We start from the raw sequence: 23,761 nt of genomic DNA, 5'->3' as shown, positions 1-23,761 counted from the left end.
GGTCCAATGAACCGCGCATCCAGCTTGTGAGATCAACCAGGCCGGCGCAGGTAGCGAGTTGAGAGCCACACCTGATCCCCCGGCTGGATTGGGGGGCCTTCCTGCCTCTTCCGGTCTGCAGCCAGTTTATAGGCTTCCTTGGCCCGCTGTAGCTGCTCTCGGAGCAGGTCTTGGCTGGCGCGGAGTTCTTGCAGGTAGGCATCGACGACGGGGACTGTGGCGGAACCGGCCCGATTCTGCCTTCAGACCCGGTCCCGTCTGCTCCCTATTGAGTCGCCAACTCCTGGAGGGAGCTATTTCTCCTCCTGCCCCTTGGGCGCGCTGCCACCACCTGCTCAGTCCCGGGGTTCAGACTGAGAGGAACAGGACTCCCAATCCCCCTCTCCAGCTGTGAGGCCAGGCCTCAAGGTCCTCTGCCACCCTGCACTTGGGTTTCACAGAGACCTCAGCGCTTCTTTGGGGCACCCCTGGAGGATTGGCACCTTGTCCAACTGCATGCCTTCCCCTCTTCACCTGGGGCCCCCTTCTTAACACAGCGTGGTCTAAAGCGGTCTGGGGATCTATGTGGTACAGAGATTGACTGCCAGCATTTAAACAGTAAAAATATATTTATTTAAAAAGAGAAACAGATAGGAAAAGAAAAACAAAACAAAAACAGTTGCATTTAAAAAGTTAGCACAGCACAGCACACGCACAGCAAACAGCATGACAAAGGAAAGGTGTTTATAAACGCTTTCTACTGTCCCTGGTCTAAACTTGTCCTGTCTTGAGAATTACTTACTTGGTCTGCCTGCCTGGGCCCTCCCAGGCAGGAGCCTCCATGCTCACCACATGCTCGCTCGAGCCCCAGTTCAAATCTGCCTTCTCTTCCTGCCTAACACATGCAAGGAACAACAGCACTTCCTGCCTCTCTAGGAGATTTTCCCCCTAGCGTTGTTGGTTTGGCTCTGGAAGGGAGGGGGGAGTGAGGGGAAGGCTACAAAGCCTGCTGAGGGATTTACTGATCCCTGCCAAATGAAGCACCACCACTGACTAAAATGGCGTTTCTCCACACTTCCCCCTCCTTAAATTCTGAGCCGGAGGGGTTGCCTCCTACAGAGGTGACCCCGTAGCAGAATCCAATCAAACCAGGAGAAACCCATTAACCAAAATATTACACAAACATTCAGGTATTTCTCCAATAATACACAAAGTCCCACAACCTCGGTGTCCATGTCCTTTCTGGACAAAACGTTGCATTGCTGCATGCCGAAGGAATGTCCAGTCTTTAAGATGTACTCCTCCATCTCCCAGGACCACCTCTGGAGTTTGGTGCTCTCCCTCCATTGCTGCTGTTGCTGGGGTGAGTGGTCCATCAAAGGAGGGAATCCCTGGCCCCACATATGAGGTTGGAAACTGCCCAGTACCCACACAGTTGCTTCTTCTTTATCCCTCATTGGTGGAATATTCCCTCTGTCCACTCTGACCTCCCAGAAAACCACCTCTGGGGCTCCAAACAATTGCTGTCCCAGCTTCTTTTTGTCTCCTTCCTTCCTACCTATAGGCAACACCATGGACCTCGCAGAGAATGGCTGTGGTATATTCACCTGCACCACTTTAACTGCCTTTCCCGTCTTCTCCATAGCCACCACATAAGTAGCCTCGTCTAGGTCATCCACAATCACATGGGGTCCCTCCCATTCCACTTTCCGTTCACCAGTATGAAGTGGCAGGACATCCATCACCCTATCCCCTGTCTCAGCTTCTGCGAACTCCACTTTCTGGTCCCTTGCCACCTCACACAGTGGTTCCAGCCTAGGGGCACTTTGAACCTCAGACAGGAACATTTCTGGCTCCCCCAGACTTCCTATCATCTGTTCCTTCAAGCCACCCCTATTCCCACTGTTTCCAGAACACTCAGCCAACGTTTGATCTGGGTTCTCCGCCCCCTCAGTTGGTTTTTCAGTGTCAGCCAACTGAGCTCCTTCCTGCCTGGAAGGCTCCACAGCATCCTGCTGCCCTTGCGGAAATTGGCACCCCTCTTCCCATTGGGCACACCCTCCTGCAGGGCTTGAGACAGGCTGGTCCTCCCCCTCCCTGGTTGGTGGTGAGGTGGCTTCCCTAAAGTTGCCTTCCTCCCCCCACCTTCCCCTGAGGGTTTGGCTTGGGTTCTCAGTCCCCTCGGTTGGTTTTTCAGCACTACCAAACTGACCCCCTTCTTGCCTGGAAGGTCCCACAGCTTCCCAGGACTCCTGTCTGCCCTGCTTCAAGATGACCTGTTTTGAGAGCGTCTCGGACGATCCCACTTCCTGATCCACAGCTACTTTGTGAACCGGTTCCAACCTAAGGCCGCTCCGGACCCCCTTCTGGAACCGCTCCCGTCCCCCCAAGCCTTCAGCTATGTGCTCCTCTGAGCCCACATTAGCCTTGCTGCTCTCAGAACCTCCTGTGAAATCTCCACTCTCCACCTCGGTCTCTTCAGCTTGCACATCCTTTACGCTAGACAGGTTCCCTTCCTCGCTAGGAAGATCCACAGCCTCTTGCTGCCCTTGGGGAAAGCTACACCCCTCTTCCCCTTGGGAACACCCTACTCCAGGGCTTGAGATAGGCTGGTCCTCCCCCTCCTGGGTGACTGCCCTCTCTTCGTCCTCAGTAACCTGGGTTATTTCCCCCTCCCTGGTTGGTGGTGAGGTGGCTTCCTTAAAGTTGCCTTCCTCCTCCCACTTTCCTCTGAGGGTTTGGCTGCGGGTTACAGCATTGATGGAGTACTGGCCAACCAACAAATCCCGGCCCAATAACACTGGAACTGCTTGTTCCTTCATTACCCCACATTCAGAATAGGATTTACCTTCTTGTGGAGCCAAACCCCTGAACTGCTTTCGGGAGTGGTCTGGCCCCAGTTTAAACCTTTTAAATACAGTGGCTTTATAGGCCGCAAAAGTTATCCCCCCATCTTCCATAGGCATGCTGTAATAGATGGCTGAAAGCTCTCCAGTCAGGTTGCTACAGAGGTAAGACATATAGTCCTCCTCTGCAATTCCCCACTGTTTGGCTGCCCTCTCAAAATTGGAGAGGTATATGGAGGGGTCTTCTCCCTCTTGGTACACTGCAAAGTCCTTGAGGGTGACTTGGATCTCTTTGCTTAGTTCAGCTTCCAGACGTAGCACCTCTAAGCTCATGGCGACGTTGCTCTTCCTGCTCCCGTCGGTGGATCTCAGCTCTCTCTCTTTCTTCCTGTCTGCGGATCTCAGCTCTCTCTTTTTCCTCCTGTCTGCGGATCTCAGCTTGTCTCAGCTCCCTCTCTCTTTCCTCCTCTCTGCGGAGCTCAGCTTTCTCTCTTTCCTCCTCTCTGCGGATCTCAGCTTGTCTCAGCTCCCTCTCTGCTTGTCTTTCCTCTCTCTCTCGTTCCTCCCGTCTGCGGTCTCGGTCCACCTCGATACGCATTCTCTCCAGTTCCAACTGTAGCCGCAAGAGTTCTTCTGACTGGGTGGGAAACACTTTTGCATGTGCCCCTGCATGCTGATGATACTCCAAAAGGAGGTCTTTCATATCTACTACAGTCATGTTGTCACACTCCAGCTTGTGCTTTGCACACTCTTCCTGGAGCTGTGGCTTTGTCATCTTCAGGATTTCCCGCATCTTAGCACGCTCCATCCTAACTAGCTAAACTTTCCCTACTCCGGTTGACCCGAAAATAAAACAAAACCGCTGTTGCTTCCTCTGGGTGTTTGCACGTATCAAAAACCAAAAATGCCTGGCCAATCAAGTTCTCTGTTTGTTCTCATCCCACCGCTGCCACCAAGTGTGGTGGAACCGGCCCGATTCTGCCTTCAGACCCGGTCCCGTCTGCTCCCTATTGAGTCGCCAACTCCTGGAGGGAGCTATTTCTCCTCCTGCCCCTTGGGCGCGCTGCCACCACCTGCTCAGTCCCGGGGTTCAGATTGAGAGGAACAGGACTCCCAATCCCCCTCTCCAGCTGTGAGGCCAGGCCTCAAGGTCCTCTGCCACCCTGCACTTGGGTTTCACAGAGACCTCAGCGCTTCTTTGGGGCACCCCTGGAGGATTGGCACCTTGTCCAACTGCATGCCTTCCCCTCTTCACCTGGGGCCCCCTTCTTAACACAGCGTGGTCTAAAGCGGTCTGGGGATCTATGTGGTACAGAGATTGACTGCCAGCATTTAAACAGTAAAAATATATTTATTTAAAAAGAGAAACAGATAGGAAAAGAAAAACAAAACAAAAACAGTTGCATTTAAAAAGTTAGCACAGCACAGCACACGCACAGCAAACAGCATGACAAAGGAAAGGTGTTTATAAACGCTTTCTACTGTCCCTGGTCTAAACTTGTCCTGTCTTGAGAATTACTTACTTGGTCTGCCTGCCTGGGCCCTCCCAGGCAGGAGCCTCCATGCTCACCACATGCTCGCTCGAGCCCCAGTTCAAATCTGCCTTCTCTTCCTGCCTAACACATGCAAGGAACAACAGCACTTCCTGCCTCTCTAGGAGATTTTCCCCCTAGCGTTGTTGGTTTGGCTCTGGAAGGGAGGGGGGGAGTGAGGGGAAGGCTACAAAGCCTGCTGAGGGATTTACTGATCCCTGCCAAATGAAGCACCACCACTGACTAAAATGGCATTTCTCCACAGGGACATTCGTGGGTGGCAGGATCGCCGGGAAGAACCGAGGGTGGTACCCGTAGGTTGCAGCAAACGGGGTCATTTGGGTGGAGGAATGGACCGCGTTGTTGTATGCAAACTCCGCTAGAGGCAACAGAGTGGTCCAGTCGTCCTACTGGTAGCAGGTGTAACAGCGGAGGTATTGCTCTAGCGTGGCATTGGTGCACTCTGTCTGACCATCTGTCTGTGGGTGGTAGGCTGAGGACAGGTGCACTCAAGTCCCCAGGCTGGAATGGAGGGCGTGGAGTCCGTGCAGACGGAAGATATGTTGCAGGTAGAGCTGGGCTGTCTCCTAAGCTGTGGGAAGTTTCGGGCATGGAATGAAGTGGGCCATCTTGGTAAATAGGTCGACGACCACCAAGATGCAAGTCTGACCCTTGGATCGTGGAAGTTCCGTGATGAAGTCCATCGAGATGGTATCCCAGGGTCCCGAGGGTGTGGGCAAGGGCTGTAACAACCCCGAGGGTTTGGCCGGGATGTCTTTGGCCCGTCGGCAGACGTCACAGGAGCTGACATAATGGGCAACATCGGAGCGAACTTGTGGCCACCAGAATTCCCTTGTCAGCAAGTGGGTGGTCTTATGCTGTCCAAAGTGCCCGGCGGGTAACGAGTCGTGGGTCAGGCGTAGCACTTCTGCCCGCAAGGGCCCGGGCGGCACATAGAGGCGTTCGCGGTGTAGCAAGAGGCCGCCTCGAGTCGTGAACTCGCCTGCCGAGTCATCTTGGAGTGCCTGGAGGCGTTGCTGGACCCAGGGATCGTTGGCCTGGCTAGCACGAATGTCCTCCACGAGTGTGGGTGAAGTGGAGGTGGCTGTAAACACTGAGGGCGGCAGGATGGGAGCAGCAGGCGTGGTCTCAGTCGAAGCAGGGGCATATTCCGGTTTCCAGGAGAGCGTGTCTGCTTTTCGGTTCTGGGTATGGGGGATGTAGGAGATCCGGAAGTCGAAGCAGGAGAAGAAGAGGGACCACCGCATCTGGCGCTGGTTGAGACAGCGGGTGGTCTGGAGGTGCTCTAAGTTCTGGTGGTCAGTGAGCACTTGAACAGGGTGGCGCGCCCCTTCGAGGTAATGCCTCCAAACCTCAAAAGCCGCCTTGATCGCAAACAACTCCCTCTCCCAGATGGTATAGTTCCTCTCTGCAGCAGTAAGCTGGCGCGAGTAATAGGCGCAGGGCTGGAGTGACTGAGACGGCTCCTCGCGCTGGGACAGCACTGCTCCCAGGGTCACGTTGGAAACATCAGCTTCCACCGTAAAGGGAAGCTGGGGGTCAGGGTATCTCAGGAGTGAATCGGTGGCAAAGCGGGTCTTCAGGGTGGAGAAGGCGTTATCGGCCTCTGGGGACCAGCGGAAGGGTTCTTTGGGGCGGAGTAGTTGAGTCAGGGGCATTGTCAGGGATGCATAGGCCGGGATGAATTGCCGATAGTAGTTGGCAAAACCAAGGAATCGCTGCAGGTCTTTGCGATTCTGAGGAGCCTGCCAGGTCAGGACCGCTTCCAGTTTTTTCGGGTCCATGAGGATTCCCTGCGGTGACACAATGTGACCGAGGAACTCAACAGAGCGCAGGTCGAAGTCGCACTTCTCCAGCTTGGCGTAGAGGCCATGGGTTCGTAGGTGCTACAGGACCTGGCGGACGTGCTCGGCGTGCTGGGCAGGATCACGGGAGTAAATTAGGTTGTCATCCAGGTATATGATTGCGAAGCGGTTGAGCAGGTCCCGGAAGATGTCATTCATGAACCTCTGGAAGACAGCGGGGGCGTTGGTCAATCCGAAGGGCATCACCAGGTGCTCGTACTGCCCGTATCGGGTCCCAAACGCGGTCTTCCACTCGTCTCCGGGCCGTATGCGCACCAAATTGTACGCTCCACGGAGGTCCAGCTTGGTGTAGATTTGGGCCCCCTTTAAGCGATCCAAGAGTTCAGGGATCAGTGGTAGAGGGTACCGGTCGCGGATGGTAATCTTGTTCAGGGCCCGGTAATCATTGCACAGCCAGAGCTCCCCACTTTTCTTCTTCACGAAGAGGACGGGACTAGACAGGGGAGAGGTCGAGGGTCGGATGAATCTGCATTTCAGGTTCTTGTCCAGGAAGTCTCGCAGAGCTGCCAACTCAGGCTCCGACAGAGGGTACAGACGCCCCACCGGGAGTGGTGCCCCAGGTACCAAGTTAATGGCACAGTCATAGGGCCGGTGAGGGGGAAGCTGATCTGCTCCTGTCTCTTCAAAGACATCGGCGAAATCCGCATACTTCTGAGGGAGCTGAGGACCACCACTCGGGATGCCGGCTGCTAGAGTGGTGGGAGGAGTCAGATGAGGACATGGGTCTCGGAAACATAGTTCCTGCTGGGCCCAGTCCACGATGGGGTTGTGCAGCTGCAGCCAGGAAAGGCCCAGGATCAGCGGGAAGCGAGGCATGCGGGCGACATTAAACTGCAGCTGTTCTTGGTGCTGCTGGACGTGGAAGGTGATGGGACAGGTCTCCTGGGTGACGGGCCCAGAACGGAGGAGGCGCCCGTCAATGGCCTCCACCAGCGTCGGAATCTCTTTTGTCTGCACCAGGATCTGGTGCTGCTTTACGAAGGCGGCATCTATGAAACAGTGGGCCGCTCCCGAGTCCAGCATGCATACACGAACAGCCAGCGTTCGTCAGGCAGAACGGCCCCAGGGTATCAGCCCGCTGTTCGGAGGACCCAGCTAGTCGTCCCAGGCTGGGGGGTCCACTTACGCCTGGGGCTGCCCTTTTGGCGGCAGTGGCAGCGAAGGTCCGGGTATCCGATGCTTAGCAGGGCAGCCAGAGGCATAGTGGCCTGCCGTGCCGCAGTAGAGGCACAGATTCTGCGTGCGGCGTCTGGTCTTTTCCTCTGGGGTCAGGCGGGGTCGAGCAGCTCCAAGCCGCATAGGCTCATCCTCGGTGCTGGTACTAGCTGGGGATGGGCAGGGAGCCAAGTGGCACAGTGCAGGGAGCTGGCGCCCTCTGGTCTTGGCTTGGCAGCGACTTTCCAGGCGGCCATCGATGCGGAGGCAGAGGGTGATAAGTTGTTGGAGCGTGGGTGGTTGCTCTACCCTGGCCAGTTCATCCAGGACTTCCTCTGCCAACCCCTCGGTAAACTGGTCTATCTGGGCAGCCTCATTCCACGCCAAGTCTTAGTAAGTAAGTAAAATTTTATTTATATCCCGCCCTCCCCCGCCAAGCAGGCTCAGGGCGGCTAACAACAGCAAAACAATACATTTAACAAAACATTAAATTAACCCCAAACCGATTAATACATTAGTTAAAACAGTTACTAAATCTAAAAACATTAAGTTAGATCTGACAGTACCGTTATTAATCGACGCTATGCCTGTCAGTTTGTGAATGATGGCGGATCTCCAGACTGGACCATTTTGATGTTTCTTTGTGGACTTGGTCAGCCGTTCATGAATGCCTGTTTGAAAAGGGTGGTCTTGCAGGCCCTGCGGAACTGATCAAGGTTCCGCAGGGCCCGCACCTCCTCTGGGAGTTGATTCCACAAGGAAGGGGCCGCGGTAGAGAAGGCCCGTGCATAGGGCCAGGAGCTTGAATTCGGTGGCATATTGAGCCACTGAGGAGTTGCCTTGTTTCAGCGCCCTGATCTTCTGGTTGGCTGTGGCTGCTTGGACTGGGTTTGAGAAGTTTGAGAAGGCAGCAAACAGGTGGGCCTCAAACCTCTGGTAATCAGTCAGTAGGAAGTCCCGTGCTCTCAGTTCGACGTACCAAGACAAGTGATTAATGACAGGAAGAAATATAAGAGATTAACAGAGAAATTGCGGGCAGAGGGAACAAGATACAGATGGATACTACCTGAAGGTCTTGTCTTTGAACAGCATGGAAGAAGGATTACAATAAAGAATGAACAAGAGATGTATAGCTTTTTTGAGGAGAATAAAGACTCTGCACCATAATGGAGTACAAATTACTATCTTGGAACATAAATGGACTAAATTCACCACAAAAAAGAAAAGCAACATTTCATTGGATTAAAAAACAAAAATGTAATATAATTTGTCACAGGAAGTTCATATACAACAAAAAGATTTGAAGAACAGAAATTTGGGATTGGAATTCTTTTCATTGGCAGAACAAAAGAAAAGAGGGGTAGTCTTTTATATTAAAGAACAATTAGAGCCAAAACTGATACTCAAAGATAAAGAAGGAAGATATATTGCAGTAGAAGTGACAATGGAGGCAAAAAAAACCTTGTTACTTGGATTGTACGCGCCTAATGGAGCAAAAGACAAGTTCTTTAAAAACATCAACCGACAGTTGGATGAAATGTCGTACAACCAGATTTTGATGATGGGAGATTTTAATGGGACAATACAAAATAATATTGATAGATCAAGCCAAAAGAAAAAAGACAAAGAAGGAAAATTACCAAATTCTTTTTTTGAGTTAGTTAAACAAGAAAATTTGGAAGATATTTGGAGAAAATTTAATCCTGAAGTAAGAGACTATTCCTTCTTCTCAGCAAGACATAATTCTTTTTCTAGAATAGATATGTTATGGGGTTCCAAAAACTTGGGCCTCGTGACTAAAAAAGTAGAGATTCCACCAAAGGTTTTTGCAGATCACAACCCAATTTGTTGGACTACAAAATTCCAAAGAAAAACAAGAAGATGGAGAATTAATGAGGACTTACTACAAGATAAAGACATTGTGGCATTTTTAGAGAAGGAAACTGCAGCGTTTTTCCAAATAAATGAAACTGAGGATGTAGAATTTCAAACAGTTTGGGACACTTACAAAGCAGTAATGAGAGGAATACTAATTACATTGAATAATAAAGATAAGAAGGCTAAAGAAGAATGGTTGCTAGCTTTACAAAATGAAATAAATAAAAAAGAGGGGGAATTGAAAAAAAAGACCAGGAAAAAAGAAGTTAATAGAAGAAATTACAATATTACAATCTCAAGTAAGACATTTGCTGAACAAAGAATTAGAATGGAATTTAAAAAGTTTACAACAGAAATCGTTTGAGGGTGCGAATAAACCTGGAAAGTACCTAGCCTGGCAGTTGAAAAAAAAGAAAGAAAATAAAATCATCAATAAAATTATGGTGAATGGAAAAGAAATAGTAGATCAAGATGGAATCAAAAGAGAATTTTTTAAATATTATGTAAAATTATTCAAAGGCGTGACAAATAGAAAAGAAAAAATGGAAGAGTACTTACGAAATATCCAAATAGCACCCCTGACTGAGTACATGAAAAAGATTTTAAATGATCCAATTGAAAAGATCGAAATTGAAGCAGCAATAAAAGCAATGAAAGAAGGTAAGGCTCCTGGGCCAGATGGATTTACATCTAAATTTTATAAAACCCTCAAAGATGAGATAACACCCAAACTGCAGAAACTGATCAATATAATAAGAGAAAAAGGGATAATTCCAAATACATGGAAAGAAGCTGTAATTTCGTTGATCCCCAAAGAAGATAAAGATGTCACAAATGTAAAGAATTATAGACCAATTTCATTATTAAATAACGACTACAAGAATTATAGACCAATTTCATTATTAAATAACGACTACTAAATAACGACTACATTATTAAATAACGACTTCATTATTAAATAACGATCTACACAAGAATTCTGGCAGAACGATTGAAGCAATATCTGATAAACTTTATAAAAAAAGATCAAGCTGGATTTCTTCCTAAAAGGCAAATAAGAGACAATGTAAGAGCTGTCATCAATGTTGTGGAATATTATGAAAAGCATCCAGAAAAAGAAGCGGCTTTATTTTTTGTAGATGCGGAAAAAGCCTTTGACAATTTGAACTGGGACTTTATGTTTGCAGTAATGGAAAAAATTAATTTAGGGGAACATTTCATAAGAATGACGAAAGCAATATATACAGAACAGCAAGCAAAATTGTGCGTAAATGCAGACCTTGCAAGAGAATTGATGGTAAGCAAAGGCACAAGACAAGGATGTCCGTTATCACCATTGTTGTTTATAATGACTCTTGAAATTTTATTACAAGTGCAAAACGACAAAGAAATAGAAGGATTAAAAATTAAAGGATTCTCTTATAAATATAAAGCTTTTGCAGATGACATTGTGTTTATTATAGAGAATCCGATTCAAGTAACACCGTTGCTCTTAACCAAGATAAAAGAATATGGAGAGATTGCAGGACTATATATAAATGCAGAGAAATCGATGTTTTTATGTAAAAATATGCAACCAAATAGACAGAATGAACTGCAGGCACTGACGGGGTGTAAAGTTACTTCTAAAGTAAAATATCTTGGCGTAGAAATAACTATGAAGAACATAGATTTATTTAAAAATAATTATGAAAAGCTTTGGTGTAAGATGGACAAAGATTTGATAAAATGGAACAGACTTAATTTGTCTTTATTGGGCAGAATTGCTGCAGTTAAGATGAATATTTTGCCAAGAATAATGTATCTGTTTCAAACTATCCCGATTGTGAAAGATAGCAAACAATTCAATAAGTGGCAAAAGAAGCTCTCTGACTTTGTATGGGCCGGGAAGAAACCAAGAATTAAGATGAAAATTTTAACAGATGCAAAAGAAAGAGGAGGCTTTCAGCTCCCGGACTTAAGATTATACCATGATGCTGTTTGCTTGACATGGATCAAGGATTGGATAATGCTGTTGGATAAAAAACCTTTAAGGTTGGAAGCTCATGGGAATAAATTCGACTGGCACGCGTATTTGTATTATGGGAAACACAAGATGGATGGGTTTTTTTCTCATCACTATATTAGAAACACTTTATTAAATACTTGGATAAAATATAAGAAATATGGTGATGAGAGGAAGCCGCTTTGGATAGTGCCAGCAGAAGTAATAAAAATAACAGCTGAATCTGAGGAAGAAAGAGCGATGTCATACAATCAATTGTTAAAGATTCAAGGTGGGAAAGTTGAATTAAAGTCAGCAGAAGAGCTAAATAATAAATATGACTGGTTCCAAATGCAACAAATAAAAAGTCTGATGGAAAATGATATGAAATCTGATGGAATTAGACGTGAGCAAACAGAATTGGAAAAGGTTTTGCTTGGAGACAATGAAAAATTAATATCAAAAGTATATAAATTATTATTGAAATGGTCTACAGAAGAGGAAGTAGTAAAATCTCAAATGGTTAAATGGGCAATCAATATAAACAGAGAAATCCAAATGGATACTTGGGAGTACCTTTGGAAGAACTCGATTAAGATATCAACATGTCAGAATATCAAGGAGAACTGTTTTAAAATGATGTATAGGTGGTATATGACTCCGAAGAAACTGGCAAAGATGAGTAAAAAGATGTCAGACAGATGTTGGAAATGTAAGCACCATGAAGGTTCTTTTTTTCATATGTGGTGGACCTGTGAAAGAGCAAAAAACTTTTGGCGGATGATACAACAAGAAATTTCTAAAATTTTGGGTTATGACTTCAAGAAAGCGGCAGAGACTTTTCTGCTAGGATTACAAATAGAAAAATTTCCAAAAGAAGATAGGACTTTAATTTGGTATCTGCTCTCAGCTGCTAGGACATTGTATGCGCAGCTGTGGAAACAAGAAAAAATACCAGAGAAATGGGACTGGATTGTGAAAGTTTTATCGTGGAGCGAGATGGATAAATTAACAAGAACTTTGAGAGACTATGATCTGGAAGTGTTTAAAAAGGAGTGGAAGAAATTTAAAAAATATAGAGAGTTAGAATGGAACGTAAAAAGACACTGGACAATTTTTTAATATGAATGAGAAGAAAAAGACAGTGTGTTTTGATGGGTTTGGGATACCTTTATATTTGGATTTAAATATATAACTTTGGGGTAAGTCTAATAATGGAGGGAGGGGGGCTTGAAAGTATCATATGGGTTAGGGATAGAAAAGATATAACTAAACATCGTAACCGTATGTTATTAATAAATTGTTAAAATACAACATTGGAGGGAGGGGGGATTGAAATGTAATATGGATTAATATTGAGATAATTAAGAAATAACTAAGTTGTGTAACCATATGATATCAATAAATTGTTAAAACCAAAGGATGTACTGGAGAAAAAGAAAGCTGAAGCAATTGGGAGTTCTTCTTTCATTGCTGACTTTATAAATCTCAATAGCTTCTCTGTTCAGGCGGGTATGAACAGTCATACCCGCCTGAACAGAGAAGCTATTGAGATTTACAAACACCAGCACAATTTTAACAGAAAGGAAGAAGGCATTTTCATCCACCAATCTTGGTACCCAGCTCTGCAAAACACCCTACAGACTATAAATTGCAGAAAGTCTCAGAACAACCAGCAAATTCCACAGAACAATCAGCACAGTCAACAACCATCTTCCTTACCTTCAAACCCCTTCCAACCCTCCCAGCAATTAACACGGAACAATGGTCACATTCAACAGCCAGTTTCCTTATCACTACCCTTCCAGGAAGCCCCACCAAACAATGGGCTCATCCACAAACCAATTGCCCTTTCATCACACCCCCTCCAGCCTAGAAATAGCAGCTCTCCAGCAGCCCTGGCCCCACTCAATGCACAGCAGCCAAGAAGGTCTGAGCGCCTGCTCTGGCTGCAACGCCACTGAGGATGTTCTCCGCAGCTGAGAACGAAATGTCAAGGAAAACTTTCTCCAGTAGAACACGGCACTTGATCCCAAAAGATTCTACAAACCCTAATGATGTTACCAGCTGTGAAAACCTGAAATCTTTGATAACTCTATAGTCTGATCGCCACATCATCCGGCTCATGTTTAGCCAACCACCCTACTCCTAATACTACATCGTAAGTGGACAAGGGTGTGATTACAAAAATCTTCTGGTCCCCGTGATTTTTGATCCCTATGGGCACCAGCAGAGTCTCTAAGACACAGGGCTCCCCCCTCATGACTGACCCATCCATCTGTTCGAACTGGATGGGGAAGGTAAGGCTGTCGTGGCTAGTCCCAGTGCGTCCACTAATTTAGGGGTGATTATGTCCCTCGTACACCCCGAGTCAATTAGGGCCTTCACCGGCATGAACCTCTTTGGTCTGTGATTTAACAAAACTACGGGTACAAAATATAGTGACCCCGTTACTCTCACCCTTAGTGCTGCCAGTTCTTCAGGGACCTGCTGGCTGGCATCATTTAGAGCAGGTCGTCCTTGTTTCCTGACGGCTCATCTGTCCAGGACATCTCACTCAGCTCGTCCTTGAGGAGGGTATCGTCATCTCTCGCTTTAGTGGTGACGGTGCTGCTCTTCGCTGCTTCCTTAGAGTGGCTAGTCACCTTCTTGGGAGCCAGAGTGCTTGTTTTAGAAGCACTTGACGATGGCCGAGGCGGATTTGGGCAACTGCTGGCCAAGTGGTTTGGGTCCCTGCATCGAAAACATTTGCGGGGCCCCGGGGTCTTTCCGCTGGCACCCCCCTTGGGGTTTCTTCACCTCCGCCTTCCCCCCTGGTTTCTGCTCCCGGTTCGACTTACTGCTTTGATGTTGGCACTGCATGGCCACCCTCTTCATGTTGGTTTCTACCTCTCCCGCTAGCTGGATCCAACCCACCAGGGTAGTGGGTCTCGCTTGCTGGAGAGTACGATCCAGGATGCTTGCATTCAGCCCATGTGTGAAATGCTCAATTTTCATCAACTCACTCCAACCTCTCACCTTGGCGGCATTAGCTCGAAACTCTGCAGCATACTCCCTAATAGTCTTCGAGCCTTGCTGCATGTCCCTCAAGACGGCCAACACTCAGGTCTCCTGCAAGGGGTCTTCGTACTGAGCCATCAGAGCCTGTAAGAATGTGGCCACATAGTCCAGCTCCCGGCTCATGGCCTCATATAGGCTTACGTACCATCTTCTGGTGGCCCCTTTCAGCTTCGATCCCAAGTAGTCCACACGACTGAACTCATCAGGGGAGGTGTTCCCCCAATAGTGCATATAGCTGTTGGCCTGGATCGTGAAGTATTTCACCTTGTCCAGGTCCCCATCAAAGGTGGCATCCAGTTCCCTCCCTTGACCCCCCTCGCAGGGAGCCGGGGGTGCTGCTGGTTGTGGGGCAGGCGGGGCTGGCGGTGGTACCGGGGCTGCCGGCAGCCTAGCCAAAGGGGGTTGTGGAGCCCTCCGCAGCCCGGGTAGACCCAAGGCTCGGTTTATCTGATTGGCGACTTCGCCAGCTATTCTGGTGGTCATCACCTGCATCTCGTCCCGTAGCCCCTTCGCGACATCTTCTACCTCCTTTCTCAACATCACTCGGAACTTGCGGGCCGTCTCGTCTTCCTCTTCTTTCGGGACCGGCATGTTCGGGTCCCCCCCCCTTCTCCTTCAGTAGGGTCGGAGTCCGGAAGAGGCACGACTATGATCGTGTCGATCTCCTCCTCTCCGGGTTTCGGATTGTCACCTACTTCGTTGGCCATCTTCACCCGACGCATGTGCCTGGTTAGTATGGCCTCTCTCCATGCCGGGGCCTCATCCATCGTGGTGGTAGAGGTGCACGGTTGCCACCGTCAGGGGGTGACCAGGAGCTGTTGTATGTGGAAAGGCAAACTCGGTCCTCTCCGGGTATTCAGCACGTGCCACAGCGGTGTTGGTGCTCTCACCCCTTCTTCAGGTTCTGGAAATTCACCGCTTACTGGAATCTTTTCAGCCATTCGGTTATAAAGTTGCCAGGACGGTTAAACTTCTAAAAAGATTACTCTCAAAATGTCAAGCATGCGGGTTCAATGACGAGTCGAAGTTGATACAAAAGTCTAAGTTTATTGATAAACCGATACTTTAGCCGAAGCCATTTCTTGAGATTAATGAAACTGAAACATTGATACAATACTTTTAAAGCATACTTCAAAAGGAGTCCAAGGGAGGGGATTGCGGGGACGCGTTCACACCTAAACTAGCAGACTGTCTACTTTCCCAGGACGTTTATCAGGACTTGTCCTTGCTTTCACCAGATGTCTCATCCTCCCTCCGGAGGATATATGGGAAGGTGCTGATTACTTTGTTCCCTCTATACTACTTCTAATTAACAGCCATAAAGCAGGATAAAAGCAGGGGAAAGAATAACAAACAAATAGACTTGGGTCCCCCATGACAATTCACAGATCAGATTTAGGCTGGACCCTAAAACAATCAATTGACATTAAAATCAGCCATGCTTGACACTCACAACTGCATTTCCCCACATCATTGGTGCCAACATGCACCACTACCACCAGCTCCTCCCTAGCACTATCTATCAGCCTATCTACTACATGCGTAATGTCCTCTACCTTCACACCAGGCAGGCAAGTCACCATACAGTCAGTGGGGTGGGGAGGTGAGATATGGCAGGAGAGGATGCTTGTAGAAGCAGAAGGGGTAACGGGATTGGTAGAATATTTGATTGTACTGTAATTTCTAAAAGTAATTTTTAAAGGAACAGTTTGCATTGTTAATTAAAAGTTAAAGTTGTATTTCAGCTGTCTGAAGATCATTTGATAATGGAGGCCCCTCTCTGTGATATCACTGGCTCCTCCCTGTGATGTCACTGGATCCAATGCCTCTGGCCGAGCCCCAGCCCCCCCCCCCCTGGGAAATTGAAAATTCTATGCCCTTGCCCCAATCCCCTTTCTTATCCCCAACACTGGTACCCTCTGACTGTCTGGTGGGGGTCATGCAACATTTGATGCCATTTTGAGTTGCTACAATAACCCAAGTGCCTCCTGAATGTAACTCCCCACCGCCCACGATAGCTGCATATACCCAGAACTCTTTTTTAAAAATAAATCTTCTGCAGACTTTTTACCTCCCCTCCCTTTCTTAGGTTTCCCATTTTTCTGTAACCTTGCAGAATGATGCTCTCTTCTGAGCATCCACATTTTTCCAGCAGAGCCTAAGCAAGTGGCACTTACTTCTGCAAGTTTGTCCACCCCACTTGCTGTTCTTGCTAGCTTTACGAGGTCCTCTTGCATCTTATCCACCCACAGCTTGATCCTGCAGGAAATATTTTAAAAAGAAGGAAAAGAAGAAAAGAAATGTCCTATCAGATCAATAGCAAAGAATAAGGAAGATCACAAGCAGAAATGCAGGCTGACAGATCATATTCCAGGGGAAGATTGATGCTAAAGTCCCTTTGATATTGCCATGAAGCTGCTTTAGACCTTGTTTCCCACCCCCATTTCCTCTCTCTCTCCCTCTCTCACACACAAATTCTATATCTTGCATTTAACACAGCTAGGAAGCAATTTTCTAGCATTGAGCAAAGAAAGTGAATACCACAAAATATCTGAGAATATCACATTGTTCCCAAATGTTTGGGGCAGAGATGTGAACCACACTGCAATCATCACTTCTGCCCTTTGGGGAAATATTAAAAGAATGCTTAAAGCTGATACTGTTGTGTTGTGCTGATCATAAGGTAGTTGTTTCCCCAAAAGCATTCCCCTAAAATAAGAAGCCTAAACCTACATAATGCTGGGATTTCTTTTCTCCTTTCACACAATGGAGCTAAGAAGCAGTTTACTGAAATAAGTCTGACATGGCATATTCCAGGTGTGAATCTTTCTTGCATGTAAAAATTGACCAAAGATCTATCTAGTCCAGATTTCTGTCTCCAGAAATGACAGCCAAATGGGAAACACCCAGGGCACAACATTAATATGCATGCCATGTGCCTTACTTCACCCCCCACCTTGAATTATGTACTTTGCCTTTAATAAGGAACTTGGCTTTTCATAGTTAGTGCACATTTTTCATGGGTGTGACCAACTATTCTAAACAACAACAAAAACTATGCAACTGGCTATTACCAAATATGGTAATCAGCTGCTTACTAATTATACGTTGCATAAAGAAATATTTTCTTTTTTATGCCCTAAACCTAATACCACTGACATGGAGAGTCAGGGGTCAGCCTTGCAATGGTTGGCCTCTTTTCTCCAAGGTCGGGGACAAAGAGTGTTGATAGGGGAAGAATCATCCCAAAGACACCCACTTATATGTGATGTGCCACATGGTGTGGTTCTGTCCCCAATGTTATTTAACATCTACATGCGCCCCCTTGCCCGGATTGTCAGGAGGTATGGGCTGACGACACCCGACTCTGTCTCTTGATGGGTGGCCAGTCCGACTGTACTCCAGAAAATCTAGACCCGGCTCTTCAAGCTGTAGCATCTTGACTCAGGCTGAGTCAGTTGAAGCTGAATCCGACGAAGACGGAGGGGTTCTCAATCTGAGCCGGGGTAGCCCGGGAGGGGAGATCCCTTTGCTGGCTTTTGACAGGGTGCCACTAATATCGGCCCCTAAAGTCAAGAGCTTGGGTGTGCTCCTGGAGTTCTCTCTGACAATAGAGGTAGCAGTCACTACTAGATCTGCCTTTTCCATCTCCGGTGAGTACAGAAGTTGGCCCCTTTCTTGGAGCATGAAAACTTAGCAATGGTGATCCATGCTAAGGACAACTCAAGAATAGATCACTGTAATGCTCTCTACATGGGGCTACCCTTGACCCTTACCCAGAAACTACAGTTAGTGCAGAACACTGTGGCACAGCTGTTAATGGGGCTCCCTCGATGGGAGCACATTCAGCCAGTGCTGAGAGAGCTGCACTGGCTACCTATTGTGTTCTAAACCCGTTTCAAGGTGTTGGTATTGACCTTTGAAGCCCTTTATGGTTGAGGGCCTGCCTATCTATGGGACTGCCTTTCTCCGCATGTTCCCCAGAGAGCACTGCATTCAGGGATGCAAAACCTTCTATCCATCCCCTGGCCAAAGGAGGCCAGGTTATGCTCTACACAGGCTCAGGCCTTCTCAGTGGCAGCACCAGAAATATGGAATGTCCTCCCAGAGGCCATAAGGCCCTGCAGAATCTTTCTACCTTCCACAGGGCCTGTAAAACTGAACTACTTCACCAGGACTGCCACCCTACATCGCTAAAGAGCTACTGTTATTATAAGATTACCATCAGGATAGAAGAGCCCGCCTATATTGAAATGCACAGCACCATAGAATGTTTTACATTGTAATTGTATTTTATTGACTTTAAATTGTAATTTATAATTGTCTGAATTGAATTGATTGTCAGCTGTCCTGAGTCCGCTACTAAAACTTGAGGCTGTCAGCCATTCATCTCTGAGTCCTGTCGATATGCCTGCCCCTCCAAGAGTCAGATGGACAGAGACAGTTTGAGAAACCATTAACCTGTTGCTCCAAACAAATAAATTAATGGAATTAAATCAGCAACTGGCCGAAACTGCAGACCCTTCTGAGACCCTTCAAATTTTTAGCAATATAACTTCTGCTATAATTAACTTTTATAAACAGCAATCGACTGCTAAATCCAGTCCCCTTGTTCAGAAGACAGACCCATGGTATGATAAGGAATGCCAAAAACTGAAACGCCAACTGTGTGCAGTATATCACACTTATTGTAATAGCCTCACTGCTAATATCAACCTGAGCTACTTCGAACTGAAAAATAGGCTTAAAGATACAGTGACTCATAAGAAAAGACAATTATCTATTAAGAACTGGGATTTACTTATTAGTGCCTCTACTGCCTCTAACAGTACGTTTTTCTGGTCATTAGTTACTGGTGCTTCTGATGTAAAGAGCCACTGTTCTAGACATTCCATTCCTGCCGAGGTCTGGATAGACCACTTCCATCATTTATTTGTTGACCCTCAGACCATTGTAACTGATCAGCAAGAACAAATCCCCCCTGATCTACTTGAATGGCCCCCTGTTAGTCCTAATGAGATTAATAATCTAATCAATCATTTAAAGGCAGGGAAGGCCCCAGCCCCAGGTGGACTCCCACCAGAATTATTTACAAACAGTTCTGACTGGTGGGCTTCCCCTCTGGCAACTCTCGTCACAGTGATCGATAAAACAAGAACCATGCCTGAATCATGGACAAATTCCATAGTTATCCCAATTTATAAGAAGGGTGACCCACAAGCACCAGAGAACTATCGCCCAATTAGTCTGCTTGACATAAGCATGCTTATGCCTTCAAAAAGAGGACGTTTGATGCAACCCCTCGTTAGAAGCGCAGAAGCCCCAAGTGGGTGTGAATTCAAGGTTTTATATTAGATAAAGAGACAGTGACCTCATTGAGGCCTCTGGATATGTATTAGATAACAAAGGGACCTCAGAGAAGCTTCTTGCTGGAGCTGATAACGCATGGAAACAGAAGGAGTGGAAAAGTACTAGAAGTTACAGGAGGGTGGAGAATGTTGAATCAGATAAACCTGGGGGGACCTGCCTGCTTGTTTTGGATGTGGATAAAACTGCCTGTATGTGGGATAATTTTAACTTAGTCATTTTGGGGACCCATAGCTAACTAAGTTCTGCTTTGGTACCAAAGTAAATCTCGGTTCATACCAGTAATGTGTGCGGACCTTGTTATTTCTCTGCTTCAGCAGGCAGGCAGATCCCAGCTGGTGGTGCCAAAGGGCATGAGCCCAACTGCTTCTTTCCCCAATGGCAAAGCAAAATGCAGGCATTGGCAACCCCACCCTCGCAACTGCCCTTTACTCACTTACTCTCTCGCTAGCATGGCCAGAAAGCAAACAGGCAGATCCTAGCCGGTGGAGCCAAAAGGCCCCAGCCCAACCGCTTCCTCCCCCGATGACAAAGCAAAGCGCAGGCATTGGGACCCCACCCTGCTCATTTGCTCGCTTACTGCTTGCCCCACTCACATGGCCAGGGAGCAGGCAGGCAGATCCCAGCCGGTGGTGCCAAAGGGCTCGAGCCCAACTGTTTCCTCCCCCAACAGCAAAGCAAAACACAGGCATCAGTGACCTCACTCCAGCAGCTGCCCCTCCCTCACTTACTCTCTCGCTAGAAGGGCCAAGGAGTAGGCAGGCAGATCCCACCCATTGGCACCAAAAGGCCCCAGTCCATCCTTGCCCGATAACAAAGCAAAGCGCAGGCATTGGGACCCTGCCCCTGCCCCTGCTGATGGCCCACTCGTTTGCTTGCTACTGCTTGCCCCATTCACATGGCCAGGGAGCAGGCAGGCAGACAGATCTCTGCCAGTGGTGCCAAAGAGCTGGAGCCCAACTGCTCCCCCAACGGCAAAGTAAAGCACAGGAATTGGGACCCTACCCCCTGTCAAGTCTGATGTTTCAATAACGAGACCTTCTTGATAAAAAAAGTTTCTAGTTTATTGTAACATGTTGCAAGACTGTAGAAGCAGATTGAGAGACTGGCAAGCATACACAGAGAGCAAACATTTAAGGTATACATCAAAAGGATTCCTTAGGGGGGGGCACTCTATGCAGGGCACATTCACACATTGTTGTTACTTTATCGTTCTCAAGCTTTGGCTGGCCTTGGGCGCTTCCTTAGCACCGGCTATCTCTGAGAAGGCACCATAATCTTGTTCCCATATTCCCATTTCCAAGCATTGCTACATAACAAAGGAAGGGAGGGGGGAAGGAGAATTTAAGCTAGCAGCATCTGAATACAGAATGGCTTTTACCCAGGATCCTTTTCCTGAACCAGAGTTTGTGACTAAACTAACTAAGCATTACAGCAGACTTGACACCCCCGCCCCTGACTTGCTTACTCACTCGCTTGCCCTGCTCACATGTTCAGGGACCTTGCAGGCAAACAGATCAAAGTCCTGACGTCTTCTGGCTGGTGGCGCCAGTGAGGGCCAGGCCGCCTATGTACACCCCACACACACACTCACCTACCCGGGTACTCTGCTGCTTCCCTGGTGCCAGAGTTAGAGGCTTGTTCAGGGACCAGGGCTTTTCCTGAGCCGGAACGTTGGCTAGGTCAGCTGGAACGCTAGCCAGGCCAGCTGGAATGGCGTTCCAATGCGTTCCTGTTAAAAAAAAAGCCCTGGATTTTTAAAAATGTGTCTCAGCAACAGAGGCCTCATCACAGGGATGTTTCCTGCTTTGTTGTGTATGTTCATTTTAAAAAGACACCCTATTAAACAGAATTTCCAAGTAGAGAACTGGTGGGAATGGATGAACTCTTCAACTAAGAGTTTACTGCAGATAATCTGGACCCAGTGTGCTGACAACTGCTCCCCAACAACCATTGCAAACCTCGGCTTGGGAAATTCTAGGAGATTTGGGGCAGTATCTGCAGGAGGAGTTCAGCAGGGATGTGATGCTATCTAGTCCACCCTTTGAAGATGCCATTTCCTCCAAGAGAACTGATCTATGAAGTTGGGACATCAGGGGTAATTCTGGGAGAACTCTAGGTGCTTGGTGTTGGTAACTCTACTAGACATGGGAAAAAGGGAACTTGAGAGTCTTGTCATCTATCCCTTATAGCATGGAGTGTTAATCTCCTCTCCCAGCTAAAAGAATGACAGTGAGACTTACATAACTGCCATTCCATTCAGAAATTATGTGTCTCCATTAGGGAGATTGAAAAAGTCAAGAAATCAAAACGCAGACAAAATGCAATGTTCTTGCTTTTGATGAAAATAGGCAAAAGCAAGAAGATGCTAGAGCACAGCTTTTGATTCTTTCTACTGGATCAGCATGCCTATATCGAACCAAATTAAAACTGATCCTGAATTTCAAGCGGGAATACCAAGCCAATGCGAGACATGTGTAGATTAAAAATTAGATAACACTAATTAGAAAGGTTTCAGAAATAACAACACACCAGAATTACACTGTATTTTTGGGCAGAGCTACCTTTGCTACCTTTCAGTCCTCAGAAACGGAGGCAGATTTTAATGAAAGATTACAGATTTTTTTTAGAAGATCCACAAGTTCAACTTTGAGTTCTTTCAGAACTCTTGGATGTATGCCATCCGGACCCAGTGACTTATTAGTTTTTAATTTGTCTATCAGTTGTAGGACCTCCTCTTTTGACACCTCAATCTGACTCAGGTCTTTCAACACCCCTTCCAAAATTGGTGGTTCTGGGGCAGGCAAAAAGTTCTCATCTTCCACAGTGAAGACAGAGGCAAAAAATGCATTCAGCTTCTCAGCCATTTCCCTATCCTCCTTCAGTAATCCTTTTACCCCATGGTCATCCAAGGGCCCCACTGCCTCCCTGGCTGGTTTCCTACTTCTAATATATTTGAAGAAATTTTTATTGTTGGTCTTTATGTTTTTTGCAATATGCTCCTCATAGTCCCTTTTTGCCTGCCTGATCACAGTCTTGCATTTGATTTGCCACAGCCTGTTTTCCCTTTTACTAATCTCACTTGGACTGGATTTCCACCGCTTAAAGGAGTCCTTCTTACCTTTTACAGCTCCCATTACTTTGTTTGTTAACCATGCAGGCCTTTTCTTATGCCTGTTTGTGCCTTTCCTAACTTGTGGTATGTATTTTATCTGAGCTTCTAGGATTATAGTTTTAAATAGTCTCCAAGCTTCCCCAAGGGTTCTGACCATACTTACCTTTCCTTTCAGTTTCCTCCTCACATGCCTCCTCATCTCAGTGTATTTACCCCTTTTAAAGTTAAACGTGGTTGTGGCGGTCTTTTGGGGCAACTCCCTATTTATACAAACGGTGAAATCAATAACATTATGGTCACTGCTCCCAAGCGGTGCAATCACTTTTACATCTCTCACCAAGTCTTGGATATTACTTAGGACCAAATCCAGGATTGCCCCACCCCTGGTAGGTTCTGAGACCATCTGCTCCATAGCACAGTCATTGAGAGCATCAAGAAACTCAATCTCCTTCTCTCGACCAGAACACATATTGACACACTCAGTCTGCGGGTAGTTAAAATCACCTATTAAGACACAGTTTTTACGTTTAGACGCTATCTTTAAGCCTTCCATCATATTATAATCGTGCTCTCTCTTTTGATTTGGTGGGTGATAACAAACTCCCATAGTTAAATTTCCTTTTGGGCCCTCTATTTCAACCCAAAGCATTTCTAAAAGTGAATCTAATTCTCTGACCTCAGTCTTACTGGACCGTATATCCTCTCTGACATACAGAGCCACCCCACCTCCAACCCTTCCCTCACTATCCTTCCGATATAACTTATATCCAGGAATCACCGTGTCCCACTGATTCTCCTCATTCCACCAAGTTTCTGAAATTCCCACAATGTCTATGTTTTCTCCCAACATTAAACATTCCAATTCACCAATTTTACTTAGAACATTTCTAGCATTTGCATACAAACATCTATAATTTCCCAGGCAAGTTAGGCCCGCCACCTTCCTCCTGCCGCCTTGA

At 47.0% G+C, this 23,761-nt stretch overlaps 1 protein-coding gene across 5 annotated transcripts in view; it reads right to left on the bottom strand.

The window, feature by feature from the left end:
• Positions 1–23,761, bottom strand: part of CACNA2D1 (calcium voltage-gated channel auxiliary subunit alpha2delta 1) — a 1,217,365-nt gene that overhangs the window by 1,053,429 nt on the left and 140,175 nt on the right. For all 5 annotated transcript variants that reach the window (XR_009555717.1, XM_060244655.1, XM_060244656.1 and 2 more), the window contains exon 2: positions 16,498–16,579. Coding sequence is in view for 4 of the 5 variants with exons in the window: in XM_060244655.1 (XP_060100638.1) it covers positions 16,498–16,579 (82 nt within the window). In the remaining variant the exon portion in view is untranslated. The remainder of the gene's footprint in view (positions 1–16,497; positions 16,580–23,761) is intronic.

The sequence above is a fragment of the Heteronotia binoei genome, chromosome 8, assembly GCF_032191835.1.
Source record: "Heteronotia binoei isolate CCM8104 ecotype False Entrance Well chromosome 8, APGP_CSIRO_Hbin_v1, whole genome shotgun sequence".
Lineage (NCBI taxonomy): Eukaryota > Metazoa > Chordata > Lepidosauria > Squamata > Gekkonidae > Heteronotia > Heteronotia binoei.
The sequence above is the reverse complement of the archived record's forward strand: the minus strand, read 5'-3'. Positions and strand labels throughout refer to the sequence as shown.